This window comes from Cnephaeus nilssonii, assembly GCF_951640355.1.
Source record: "Cnephaeus nilssonii genome assembly, chromosome: 11".
Taxonomy (NCBI): Eukaryota; Metazoa; Chordata; class Mammalia; order Chiroptera; family Vespertilionidae; genus Cnephaeus; species Cnephaeus nilssonii.
The window spans coordinates 20940460-20955578 of record NC_137082.1 but is presented as its reverse complement, the minus strand read 5'-3'; the positions used below and the strand labels follow the sequence as shown (position 1 = coordinate 20955578).

Here is a 15119-nt window from a genome sequence, read left to right as displayed (position 1 = left end):
ACAGAGCTCACAGTCCTTGTGCATCTGAATTAAGTTACTTTGCTGACATCAGGTTTTCTCTCTCTCAAAGCCATCTCTTTGAGTGATAGTAACTGATATATCTTCTTCAGAGAAAAGATAGATTTTTATATTCTATCCAATTATATTAATAAAAACCTGAGATCAGATGAAATTATTTAACAGCTTACTAATCTGACTTTGGTCTCTGACAATCACCACCAGAGATATTGTGGTCTTACACAACCACCATGTACCTTAGAACTGTAACCCAGTATTTCCCTTCTAATTCTCAGTGTTTTTATACTTTTTTTTTCAGTGACTTCAATTTTTGGATATTCCCATTGCCACTGACAAACAAAGCAAAGTAGAATAAGTAAAAGCATACAAAAATATATACTTGTGTGTCATTGCTTTTTTAGTGTGGTGATCGTGTGTGATAAGGAGGAAAGACTGTTGGAATCAAACATGTTGAGTTCAGGTGCCTGTGCTGGCACTTAGCTGGCCACAGTTTCTGCATCAGGAGTTTGACTTACATATATTAAGTTTGTTCTGAAATAATATTTTAGATTATGATGTTTTGCAACTCTATTCATTGTCAATGAAGGGACTAGGAAAGAGGGCAAGAGAGAGAAAACAATGACTAAATAATGTTTCTTTGTGCCATTGCCAGTCATTGTTTTGGAATCTGATATGAGAGCTAATATTTGTTGTTGTTGTTGTTATAATTATAAAAATATGATTACCTCCTCTTGATTAAGATTTTAAATTTCTTTATTCCTTGGATTTCTTCTTTAAGGTGATTAAATATATTGTGTCTTAGAAAGCTTTGATGAAATTTATCCATGCTGAGCCTCATTATAAAACCTATCAGCCCTAGCTGCTTTGGCTCAATGGATAGAGCATCAGCCTGCAGATTGAAGGGTCCCATGTTCGATTCCAGCCAGGGGCACATGCCTGGGTTGCAGGCTCGGTCCTCAGTTGGGGGCGTGCAGGAGGCAGCCAGTCAATGATTCTCTCTCATCATTGATGTTTCTATCTCTCTCTCCCTTTTCTTTCTTCTCTAAAATCAATAAAATATATTTAAAAAACATATAAAAATTTAGAGGACTTTCCTTTAAAGGTTTATTGTCACCCTAGCCGGTTTTGCTCAGTGGATAGAGCATCAGCCCCCAGACTGAAGGGTCCTGGGTTCAATTCCGGTCAAGGACACTGAGGTACGATCCCTGATCCTGGTTGGGGCATGTGCAGGAAGCAACCGATTGATGTGTCTCTCTCACTTGATGATTATCTCTCTGTGTCTCTCCCCCTCCTTTCCACTCTCTCTAAAAATCAATGAAAAAGTATCCTTGGGTGAGGATTAACAACAACAAAATAAGGTCTACTGTCTCCTGTATAATTTTAACTGAGTTTCATCATACACATTGGGTAGTACATTTTTATGAGTATCTCTATTTTGATGCTATTCAGCTTTTCACAATAAATATATATATATATATATATATATATATATATATATATATATACATACACACACACACACATATACACACACACACACACATACATACATACCTTGGTTTACTAGTATAGACCATTGTGACTCTGATTCCAAATTACATACATATGTGTTAAATGCAATTTTATTCTCATAAAGGAAATCCTATTGAGCATGACCACTCTTCTAGTGGTTTCCATGCAAAATGAATTATGTTGTATAGAATATAAATTCCTTTAGATTTCTAATAAAAAATGGTCTGAAAATTGTACCCTGTGGTTTAAACTATTGGATATCTCTTACTAGGCTTGTGCAGAGGATGAGAACAAAGAAACAGAGATAGTTTTGCTTTCCTTTCTTCCTGCTGAACACATACAGCATAAAAATTAAGATTTATATCTTAAGAACTATGGCTGTTTTATAGGCCTCAGAATAATTCAAACATGCTGAGTCTTTTAAAAACAAGCACTCTGTAAAAGTGGATGCATTGAGTTCCTGGACTAACTAAACTTATTATGATTTTTCAAATTCATTTCCCCTTATCACCCATATGTAGAGGAAATTTGGTGTAGTGGTTAAAAGTGTGAGCTCTGTTGTCAGACTGATTTGATTTGTTTATTAAATCTCTGTCTCTATTGGCCTGAGCAAATTGTATAAGTACCTGAAAGTTCAGTTTCACCACCCTTAAAATGGAGGCATAATAATTTCTGTTATTTATTTCACTCATCTATGTTCTAGATATGAGGAATGCCCATAAATCAAAGTTCCTATTATTGACTACTACTCAGGAAAGCTAAAAAAAATATATTTAAGAAATAAGCCTGAAGAAGGAGTGGTAACTTCTGTGATAACATAGTGACTGGGCACTATATTGGGTTATAAAGTTCTGTATGAAGAGGATATATTTAAGCTGATATGTGAATAAGAAGAATGTAACCATAAGAGATCTCAGAGAAGAGCATTCAAAGCAAAGGAAGCAGATAATGTAAAGCTCTGGGCAAGAATGAATTTCCTATATTCAAGAAACAAGGGGGGAAAAAAAGGCCAGGGAGACTTGAGCATCATGATCTAAGGAGAACGTCATATAGATGTTAGGTGAGGCAAGCGTAAGAAACGGTAGAGCCTTGTAAGCCAGGACAATGAGTTTGTTTTTTTATGTTAAGTACTAGAGGCCCGGTGCACGAAATTCGTGCACAGGGGCGGAGGGTCCCCTCAGCCCAGCCTGCACCCTCTCCAATTCAGCACCCCTCAGAGGATGTCTGACTGCCGGTTTAGATCTGATCCCAGGGATCGGGCCTAAACCAGCAGTCGGACATCCCTCTCACAATCCGGGACCGCTGGCTCCTAACTGCTCACCTGCCTGCCTGCCTGATCGCCCCTAACCACCTCTGCCTGCCGGCCTGGTCGTCCCCAACTGTCCCCCTGCTGGCCTAGTTGCCCCTCACTGCCCCCCTGCCGGCCTGGTTGCTGCCAACTGCCCCCCCTGATGGCCTGGTCACCCCATGCAGCCTGCTGTTCAGTCATTTGGTTGTCCCTCACTAACCCCCCCGCCAGCCTTGTCGCCCCACTCAACCTGCTGTTCGGTCATTACTGAGGGCATCCTGGACAATTTGCATATTACCCTTTTATTAGTATAGATTATTAGGAGCCATTGGGAGGTTTAAAGAAGGGAACACCATGGCTACTTAATGTTCTAAAAAAGATTTCTTGAGATATTCTGTGGAGAATGGGATGGAGAAGGAAGACTTGGTAGACTACTGCAGCAGCCCACATGAGAACTGTGCTTACTAGTAAATGAAGTGGTAGTTCTAGGTGTGGTGACAAATGGGTAGATGAGAGTGAGATGATGGGAAGAATCAAAATCCTAAATTTTTAGCTTTTGCAACGGATGGATGGCGACACCATAACCTGAGATGGGCAAGATGGATGGGCAGGTTTTGGAAGGCACATCAAGAGTTTTTTGTTGGCCCTGTTAGCATTTAAATGATGATGTTAATCAGTAGTTGAAGATATGAATCTGGAGCTTAGGAGATCTGTCAGGGCTGAAAACAGAAATTTTAGAGTTATTGGTACATGAACACTGCAGAGAAGGGAAGTGGAAAAGAGAAGGTGCCCCAGGATGAGTCCCATGGTGTACCAAGATGTAGAAGTCTGGCAGAAACACAGTAAACCAAGGACACTGAAAGGCATGGACACTGAGGGAGGAGGAAAGCCAGAATAATTAGCCCAAATAGTAAATTCTCTGTAAATGATAAGATCTTATTTGGGTTTCCTCACAATACTGAAACAAGTAGATTGAGAGGTGATCCCAGGAAGGCTGGTAAGAAGTGGAAAGTGAGACAGGGAAGGGGAAGAAGCTGACGAGAAGTGGTTTATCAAACAGGTTGCCACTGGGGAAAACTGGAGCTCAATCCTGCTGCTGACCTTTTGGAAACTGGGTGAAACATGCTTCAGAGTTGCTCCATCCAAGGAGTGAGGGATATTTATCTTTCATCCTTGCTTGCCATTCACTGATATCTGCTCCCTGGATATGAACTCATGGCACTTTGGGCCTGCCCCCAAGATAAAGGAGGGATGTGATGCTTTGGCAGGACACCACAGCCTGTACCAGAGCAAGTGCTGAGCAGGTCTAGATGGGCACCACTGGGATCAGTGCAGTTAGCTATTCCTGTTACCATGTTCCTGACTGTTTGGCCCTAATCATTTTATTTTTCTTCACTGAAGTATAATCAGAACAAAAGATACTCCAATTAATAAAATTGAATTACTAAAACAAGAGAGAATTCAAAATTCTTCATTACTGGTGATACCATATTTTTTAGTGAATGAATAAGTCTTCTTATATTATTGATCTAAAGTAGTAGTGAGTTTTAAGGAATATTTTTTAGTGCCCCAAAACACTGTTAAATGGGACACCATTAAGTATGAATGTAAGCACATATGGCCTCGGTGTTTGATATTTTCTGAAATATCAAAAGAAGAATTCACATGATACAGTACCTCAAAATTCAGTGCCTTTCTCCAAGAGAACTTAAAGGTTAACTCGATGCTTTTAAGGTGCCTTGTACACATGCACTCACTTGATCCTACCTCCTGGGAGGGTAGTGAGTGAAGTGATTAGTGTCACAGGTGAAATTGAATTGCTTTTAAGCTTCTTATCTGAGCAAGTGGCAAATTTGAGGCTAAAATTCAGGTTTATTAACATCTGATCTAGTTTCCTTTTCTCTGTGTCATAATGGAAATGGTAAAATGCTTACTTGAACCTATAATGTGCCAGACACTGCCTCTAACCACTTTAGAAAAATTGCTAATTTAATCTTCAGAACAACACTATAATTTAGGTAGTATTATTATCCCCATTTTACTCACAGAGGCACAGAGGTTAAAAAAGGTCCTGTATACATCTCATAAGTGCCAGAACCCCTAGGGACTCAAAACCAGGCATTCTGCCTCCATAGTCTATTCTCCTTGAACCACGATGTTGCATAGCTGAAGTAGCAGAGATGTGCTATGATCATGTCACTGGCTAATGAATTGCTTGGACAAATCATGCATGTGATTTGTATGGTACGTTTTCCATAAATTCATTTTGTTAATCATTTTACTAGAGATTGAAGAAAAAAAAAACACACCTCACCACAAATAGTACTATTTTTAATTCAAAACTTTTGGGTATATTTTCTTTAAATCTCTTTTATATGGTCTCAACTGACTAGTTTTAAATAATATATTCTAATATATAATCTATTAACAGTGTGATGTTTCCCTTTTGTGAATTCTGATGCCTTATCATTCGGTTTAAAAATATGCAGGATACCTGGAGATACTCTATCAATAATCTTCCATTAAAAATGTGTGTTTCTCTGCCTGATTTATTTCACTTAGCACAATAACCTCTACATCTACCCATGTCTCAAATGACAAATATGATTTCACTTATATGTGGAATAAAAAAACAACAAAAACAAAATAAACAAACAAACAAAATGGGAACAGATTGATGGTTTCCAGATAGGAGAGGTGTTCTGGAGGATGGGTGAAAAAAGTGAAGGGATTAAGTAATACAAATTACCAGTTATAAAAACACTCATGAGGATGTCAAGTAAAGCATGGGGAATGTAGTCAATAATATAATAATTATGTACCATGTCAGATGGATATTAGATAGTTGGGATGATCACTTTGTAAGTTATATAAATGTCTAATCACTATGTTGTCCACTTGAGGTATAATATTTATTGTATGTGAACTATTATTAAAAATTGGAAAAAAGGAAGGTCTACCAGCCAGATGATTTATGCTTTAGAAAGGAAGCTGTATGGACCCAGGTGTCCACTGAGAAATGTTCTACCATGTTTCATTATTATGTGTGCCTTGTGGTTACTTTATCACTTCCCAAATCTAATTTATCTATTTCCTATTTTGTTATTACCTGTTCATTGTACCAAATGACTAATCATAATTTTCATATTAATTTCAAATATGTTACATCATTTGATCTCAGCAACAGTTTGATACTGAGTAGATCTGTAAGGAGATCACTTTAATCATGAAGGAGCATCTTTTATCCACCTTCTAAAGAGAAGACTGATTTTATTAGCTCCTTCGCCACATGGAAGAGGTCTCCAGCCCCAGTTAGCCTGAAGGTATTATAATTATTTCTCCAATCCTACTCATATTGTGACTATTTAAATCCTATTGGAAAGGATTTAAAGGCTCTTGTGCAATCCTTTCATAGCCCATGAATTTCAAAATTAAGAGGTGCTTAGTTATTGGCCCCCAAATTCTGTTTCCACTTATATCTGTTAAGTAGAGCCACAGAAGAAATTATGACCCAGTATGCCTTCTCTTACTTAAAATGTCAAGTTCCCACGTCCCAAAAGTTAGTACCAGAATTATATATCTGTGTGTTTAATTTTTATTATTGTTTTTAGATATGAATAAAATAAGGTATCTGGTAATTTAAAATTATTTATGGAACTCTCCTATAATTATAATCACATGAGGAGCAATTTATATTTTTTAGAGTGTTAATTTGCAGGTGAATAGAACTATGAGCACATGATTAAAGCCAAAGTTTTTATAATTTAAACATTTTCTTTTGGAAAGTACTTTAAAAATAAACTAGCTTAAGTGCTTCCTATTTAAATATTTTTCCCTTTATTTTTCTGATATTGTTCCTGAGATATACAATTTTATATGGCATATATTATAGCTAGAGGTTAAAAATTGAATACCCAAATCTCTCTTTAATGTCTGTCTTGTCTGATGGCTGCAGCCAGATTTTACTGGAAAAGCTTACAGAACATGAGAAACGATTTCACTGTTACTGTCTGTGTCAGAAATAGCCGGAGGTGAGCTCCAGGTTTTTGGGAGTCCCTTAGAGGTTGATGCAAAGTTCTGTCAAGATTCTGGCCAGAACAATAATTTCAGTTATATTTATTTTTTTAAATGAGCTGTTACACTCATAACTTTGTAATACCACTTGGAAGAATAGGAAAAATATAAGTATATTAGTTGGCACATTGTTATAGGGTTCAATCCTGACAGATTATTCTCTGCACAGAGTATATATGAGCATAAGTAAGGCTAACAGAAAGTCTATCATTCTGTTTTCATACAAGATACCTAAAAGAAATGAATAGTTAATAAATGGAGTGACGTCGAAAAAGCTGCAAAAACATTAGGTTAGATTCTAATTCATAGTTAGATGTGCATATTTATAGCTGCCACTTAGATAAATCACTGAGGATTTTTGTCTCCTTGGCATTTTCTAACAAAACAGGAAACAACATTTAGTCATTTTTACTACCACATAGTTGTTTTAGCCTTCAAATAGTTTAAAGTAAATGGCACAAAAGTGCTTGATAAATTATAACAACTATATAAATTTAGACTATTTCATAAGATTTTAACAAATAGTATGAAGATCATTGAACATTATAAATTAAAATAAATATATACCCTAGCAGTAGAATTAAATTTTTCATATAAACATGTCATTATATCTATTAATCCAAGGAATTTCCAGTTCTGATTATATGACTGACAAATCATCTGAAAATCGTCACTTATTAAAAGCACTTTAAATATTTTCTCTAGTATCATTAATAACCATTTAAAATATATGATTGAGCTGGCTTGATAATAAAGAAATCCACCAATGTCAAAGAACTAAGTGAGGATAGGAAGCTGCTGCTCTCCTGTGCTCCTTGTCCCCTGTCACCAGGATAATTCTTGCCGTCTAGGGATATAAGAACCAAGGCCCAATACCCAGGGTCCAGGCAAGTTGGGGAGTGTCTATAACCACAAGCTGGCTATCTTATGGATTGTCAGCACACATTTACCTTATGTATTTGTCTGAAAACTCACAAACTGGATATTTAGTTTAAAGTACTCTAAGGTGATTTATAATGAAAATCCTCATTAGAGGTACATACTGTCTATACAAATCCCACAAATGTTATGGATAAATTCAAAATGGCCACAAGGTTATTATGTAGAATGAGTCAATGCACAGGGAAACTATCATGGTCTACAATCAACAAGAGCAACAAAAATAGAATCATAATGTTGGAATCATCAATAAGAATGTAATTAAGTGTATATGTTGTATTTACTAAAATAAAAGAGAATTAAAATGTCATTAAGTGATGTGAGACTATCAAGAATGATTAAACAGCTTTTTAAAAGAATCAAATAGAAGTTTAGAAATTTAAAATACAGTTTTAAAAATCACTACATGGGTTTAACAATTATGAACTAGCAAACTGGAAGATCTGAAGAATTGCAGTAAAAATAGGTAAATAGATGGAAAATATAAAATCCAGAGTAAGAGATGTGTAGGTATGCTGAGCAGGTCTAACATACATATAACTGGAATGTCAGAAAGAGAATAGAGAAAATGGAGGAGACTGATATTTGAAAATATAATGGCTGAGAATTTTCCAGAATTGATGAAAGGCATAAATCCTTAGATTCAGAAACACCAACAAATCCTACACATGGTAAATGAAAAGAAAACTACACCTAGACATATTGAAGCCCATCCATAGAACTCTAAACACAAGAATAAAATTCTCAGAGCAACCACAGAGAAAGGACAAGTTACCTACATGGGCAACAACCACTGGACAGATAAGTCTCTCTCATAGCATCAATGGAAGACAGAAGCATTAAATAAAGCTTTAGAGTGCTGTAAGCAATAGTTATCAAACTACACTTATAAATTGAGTGAAACTGCCCTTCAAGAATTAGGGTGAAATAAAAGTACCTTTCAGAAAATTAAAACTGAGAGAATTTACCACCAGCAGACCCTGACTGAAGGAATTTCTATACGATGTACTGCAAGAAGAAAAAAACAATTGTGGAATGGAGTTCCAAATTAAAAGGGGAAAAAAAGAAATGATGAAAAAGAAATGAATGCATATGTAGGTAAATCTAAGCCACTATCAGGACAGGATATGAAGAGACAGAATCATCTCCCGTGGGCTTCCTATAGGCCAGTGATGGCGAACCTATGACACACGTGTCAGCACTGACACGCGTAGCCATTTCTGATGACACACAGCCACATGCCGAGGATGAAACATTTGCTGCTCCTGAGGATGAAACATTTGCGAAATAATGTTTTTTCCTCAAAGTGACACACTACCCGAGTTATGCTCAGTTTTTTGGCGAAGTTTGACACACCAAGCTCAAAAGGTTGCCCATCACTGCTATAGGCAAAGGTGTCAAACAAGGAGCATTTTTGTTCATCCCTATTTGTTCATCTTTCTATTTGTTTAATCTGTAAGCAGACTTGGAGGAAGGAAAACTGGTGAAAGAAATATCAGTAACTTAAGGTATGCAGCTGACACCATCTTACTGGCAGAAAGTAGCAAAGACTTGAAAAGACTTCTGATGAAAGGAAAGAAGAAAGTGCTAAAGCAGGGCTGCATTTGAACATCAAGAAGACAAAAATCATGAGTAGAGAAGAAATACACAGCTTTAACATGGACAATGAAGGCACTGAAATTGTTAACAATTTTGCTTACCATGATTCAGTTATCAATTCAAATGGAGGCTACAGCCAACACATCAAGAGAAGGCTGATACTCAAAATGGCAGCAATGGAAGAATTAGGAAGGATCACCAAGAGCAAAAATTTGTCGTGCAAGACCACAGCTAAGATCATCCACACCCTTGGAATCTCAGTTACTATGTACAAATGTGAAAGTTGAACAGCGAAGAAGGCTAATAGGAAAAACAAACAAAAGCATTCATTTGCAGGAGGTGGGGGTGGGCTAGAAGGGGTCAATGGGGAAAAAAGGGGGGAGGATATATGTAATACTTTCTTTTTTAAATTTCTTTATTAATTAAGTTATTACATATTTGTCCTCATCCCCCCATTACCTTCCCAAACCCCCCCACACAATCATGCCCCCCTGTTGTCTGTGACCACTGATTAGGCTTATATGCATGCATACAAGTCCTTTGGTTGATCTCTCCCTCTTACCCCCACCCTCCCCTACCTTCCCTCTGAGGTTTGATAATAAAGATTAAAAAAGAAAAGAAATAAGGTGTTGGAGAGCTTTACAGATACCTGGACTGCCAGAATGACCAGCAGTGGATCATAGAGCAAATACTGAAACATTGCTAGGCAAAAACTACAAAATGGAAGCTGTCCTACTTCGGACACATCATGAGATGGCAAGGTTCTTTGTAAAAGACAGTAATAGAAGGCATCAGGATAAGTTAAAGACCAAATACGAGATGGGTGGATTCCATAAAAGAAGCCATAGGCACAGATCTGCAGGAGCTGAGCAGGGCTGTTGAGAACAGGACATTGTGGGCATCACTCATTCACAGAGCCACCAACTCAGTGGCATGGAACACACACAAATCTAAATCAATAATAGTGTGTATAGGGTTCAATGATAGATAAAACAGTAGACAAAAGCTGCCTGTAATCTGAGGTGAGGCAATTTGAACTAAAATCATTTTTAAAAAGTCATTTTATTATTTAGGAGGAAGATTGGATTACACTTAAATGTTATTAAGTTAACTATACATGTTATATTTCCCAGGGTAACCACTAAAAGAATTAAATGTATATCTCCAGAATAAGTTACAAACCCAGACATGCACTAATTGTACATCAAAAATATTGTCTTTTGTGATTGCAAAGCTATTTTCTGTTCAAAACCTTGTAGGCCTTACTTAAATCCAACAAGAGAAATGCAAGGAAAATCACTGATCAGCCCTGGTGATCAAGGTCAACACTGAAGTTATAACTTCAATAGCACAAACGCTCCAGTGAGATTAGCACATTAAAAGTAAGAGAACTTTGCTGGCCTACCTGGGAGGAAGCATGGATATCCTGAGTTCAAGTTTGATTATTCAAAAATTCAGGTTTTCCATGATTATGGACATAATTAAATCTTTTTTTTTTCTGATAAATAGACAGGTTTAATGATGCATTATTCTTCACACAGATGCCTGCAGAGTCTTTAACTAAAATCCAGGAATATGCAAGTAGGCAACATAGACCAATTAGCCAGATCTAAAATAAACTGGCTTCTTATAACTACCCTGTAAACATCACAGCTCTTCTTCCGCCCAAAATGAACATAATCTCACATGAAAACACTTAATGTAGCGGAACCAAAAACCTAGTTTTGTGGCCAAAAGTAAAAACCAAAGGAAAAATAGCAATTTGGTTGTTAGTTGGTGAAAGCAAGGAATCTGGAGCCCTTCACTGTGCTGCTTTGCTCTTCTTACTCTTGCTCTTTTTGTCCCTCTTCTTCAGCCCGTCCATGTTTGCTCTCAATAGGTTTGAGTAAGCCATCTGAAGCTTATTCACTTCTTTGGAGCTCACCACTGTACTAATCTTCTTTTTCCCATCAGTAGCTCTTAACAGACACTTGTTGTCTGAGGGCTCAAAGCCCTCCACTGAACCTTTCCTTGGAATAGGTTTAGTTTGGCCATCATACTTCTTCAGGGTGATGAACACACTGCCCGACAGCTGGCACTTCTGGAAGAGCCTGGTCAGCTCCGTTAGGAATGGCTCACTCTCCAACAGAACCATCCTGGCTTTGCTGGCCCCACTCAGGCCACACATCGACATAATTAATTCTAATAAAAAAATCATTAGAATGTCCCTACATCTACTTGTTCAGACAAGATCAACTGTCAGAAAACCTACCCGCCTTTCCAGTGCCCCATATGGAGCTGACAGTCTATCTCTGCCTTAAATGACCTCCAAGGAGAGAGAGCACTAACTGATATGACATTTATTTAGAAGAAATTAATTTTAGAACCTACCAGGATACTGCCATAATTACTTGCTGAGAGTCTCTTAATAGTCATCTGCTTTATGTGTTTCTAATCCCTGTAAAATTTTCCTGATGCTCTAAAGAAATAGTTTTTTAAGTGTGATGAGGGTATCTCTGGGGGTCCTATGGCCCTCTCAGGGGGTCTGTGATGTCAACATGATTTTCATAACAATACTGTGGCGTTATTTGTCTATTGTCCCTCTCATTCTCTCACAGTGTATGGTGTTTTCCAGATGCTCATGACAGGACTTCTTAACATATCGAATGCAGACTTGAGAATTCAGCTGTCTTCTTTTAAAGTAGACATTAAAGATATTAGCAAATATTTTAGACCATGCCATTTTTTTCACTAAATCTATTTTTCACTAAATAGATTGGTTTTTAAAATATGGTTATTTTTACAGTGCATATGCTATTTATATTAATCTGCAATGGATTATTATTTTTAAATGAATTAAATATTTTAAAAACTGTTAATTTACAGTATGGAAAATATCTCTGTATATAATACACAGAAACAAAAAGTCTAAGGTCTTTAATAATTTTTAAAAATGGAAAGTGATGCTTTGAATAGGTATGGAGTTCTTTTGACATGTTGGAGGGACTGTGACATAAGCCACTTTGTAACTTTCCTATGTAGCAACATGCATTAGGAAAACTAAAGTGTGCATGTGTTTAGATGGAGGTGATTCTGGTATTTCTTGGGCAAACTCTAAGTGCTATGTATTATCTGTAATCTTCTGTAGACCTTCTTTAGGGTAAATTAGAGCCCCAAATGTTTTCATAGCTCCAACCTTGAACTGTTGTTTTAAGATAGACACCAATAAACATTAAGGGTCTACTGGGAAGGCAGAGAGCATTTTCAGATTTATGAGCAGGGGAAAAAAATCAATACAGTCCCTAAAGCTGTGTAAGTCATGAGTAGCACAAGTAGTATTATGCAAAGTTGACAATATCATGAAATATTAACCTTTGCTTTGGAATTTTACCAGAAATTAAAGTGGCATTATAAAGGAAAGTCAGTGTTTTAGCCTGTATCTCGGGAGGAATTTATTTGTCTGCTTTGCTTTGTTATTTTATTTTGGCTGAGCTCTGGAAAGTGACCCCCACCCCACCCCTGAAAACTTGGGTAACCTCACATTCTTCTGCTACTGGCTCATTTACTTTTTCTTCCCTTCAATCCTTGATTAAATCTTCTTGGTCCCTAGGAGTTCTTACTTCTTATACAGCAAGGCATGCACTTTGTCCTCTTGTTAAGGAATGAATTAATAAGCTTAACTCCCTCTTTGAAGAATTGGTTGGAATGCTTTTTTGGTGAAAATTAATATACAATTACCAAGTAGGACTGCCATTTCACCAAATAAAAGAATAAAAGACACAGCATAACTGCACTTGAGAATAATTGGAATCTAATTTTAGTTTGTATTCTACCACAATGGCTCAAACTTTCAGGGAATAAAATTATGTCAACTTTCCTAGGAAAGTAAGTACAGATTTCCCCCTGCAGCGTATTTATAGCAAGACTGTTTAGCACAAGGCTTTGAAAGAATGTGGGCTCAGTGGTCCTTCTTGCACTGGATGTTGGAGTGTTGGACACATCCTATTGACCTATGAATTACACAGTATTTGTCTTTCTTTGGCATTAAATAAATCCTCCAAAGGGCAATAAGTATAATACTTCTCCAAATTGCATCTTAAATACTTGGTAATATTCCTGTGATACTTTGCTGGGGCTAGAGGAAGGCCTCCGAAGAGATGATTTAGGCCATTGCTCTCAGGCAACCTTTTGGCTTACACAGGTTTTTCATCATACATAATGCAGATAAATTGTGTTGTTTAACTGCACACTGAAAATATTTTGTAGGTAATGATAATTTATATGCCAGAGAAGTACTGTGCAGTAGGCGGGATAACTATTTGTGGAGAAGAATCATAGCACAGCTTAGAGTGTAAAGGGACTCAGCCTGAAGAAGTGAAATCTACACACAGATTCATCTCAAGAGAACTCAGATTCTGTGTTTGGCATCTGCATTTTGTTTTTGTTTCTGAAAGTCCTTGGAATAAGCAAGAATTTACAGACACAATTTTAAAAATGCTTATTAGCTATAGATTTTTTCCAAACTGAAGTAAAATTATAAATAAAGCCAAGTTTCTCTAAGGCCGATGTTGACCACCACGCTGAAATAACTGACATTAACCTCTCAGGGCCTTAACTGCCCATTTGTGTTTTGAGGATAATCATGTCTACCCTGACTACTACACATAATTTGGGGAGAAAATATCAGATAATGTATGTGCAAGTGTTTCCCATAAATATTCTAATGTTATTAACTTAAAATATTATTATTATCATCTTTAAATTGCCTTGTCCTCCAGTTCTTCCCATCCTGGAATATTTTCTTAAAAATTGCTGCAGACTGTGAAAACACATCCCCTTAAAAAAAAACCAAAAAAATCTGGGTGAGACTGGTAAATATGTTTTATTAACATTCACAGTAAGCAACTGGCTAATACGGTCTTGTTAAGTCTTCACCCAAAATCCAACTCTATTTTTTTGTTAATAACTTTATAAAAAGGAAGTGTTATGCTTGCACATAGCCAGAACAGTCTTGGAAAAGATGACAAAGTTGGAGGGCTCACTTTTCAATATATATGGAAAAAATTGAGAGTCCAAAAATAGGTCCATAAATTTATGATCAATTGATTTTGACAAAGATCCTATTGTCCATTGTTCCACAGTGACCATTGCCAAGATCATTGAATGGGGAAAGAATGGTCTTTTCAAAAAATAGTACTGGTACAATGGGATATCCACATGTAAAAGTCCAACACTGGACCCTTAATTCACACCACATATAAAGATTAAGTCAAAGTGGATTAAATATATAAATAAAACTCTTAGAAAAGAAACATAGGGGTAAATATTCATAATGTTGGATTTTGAGGTAGATTTTTAGATGTAATATAAAAGCAGAAGCAACAAAAGTAAAAATAGATAAATTGAACATCACAAAAATTAAAAACTTTTGTGCCTCAAAGAACACTATCAAGGAGTGAAAAGAAAACCCACATAAAGTATTTGTAACTCATAAATATGAGTCTACTAACCAGACTATATAATGAGCTCTCGCAACTTAACAACAACAAAGGAAGAACCCCAAAAAATTGGATAAAGGGCTTGAATAGACAGTTCTCAGAAGAAGATATGCAAATCACAACAAGCACATAAAAGGATACTCAACACTATTAGCCATTCACACTTATAAGGATGGCCTTAATAAATATTAAAAAGGGAAAATAACATTGTT

The 15119-nt window shown here is 36.5% G+C and overlaps 2 protein-coding genes across 6 annotated transcripts in view; one reads left to right on the top strand and one right to left on the bottom strand.

The window, feature by feature from the left end:
• MACROD2 (mono-ADP ribosylhydrolase 2) overlaps nucleotides 1-15119 on the top strand; it is a gene marked incomplete at its 3' end in the record, with an annotated part of 1993251 nt that overhangs the window by 709353 nt on the left and 1268779 nt on the right. The window lies entirely within an intron of this gene.
• Nucleotides 11141-11677, bottom strand: LOC307107015 (signal recognition particle 14 kDa protein-like). The gene has a single exon (XM_079783876.1). It carries the CDS (start codon nucleotides 11625-11627, stop codon nucleotides 11232-11234), a length of 396 nt encoding a protein of 131 aa, XP_079640002.1. The 5' UTR covers nucleotides 11628-11677; the 3' UTR covers nucleotides 11141-11231.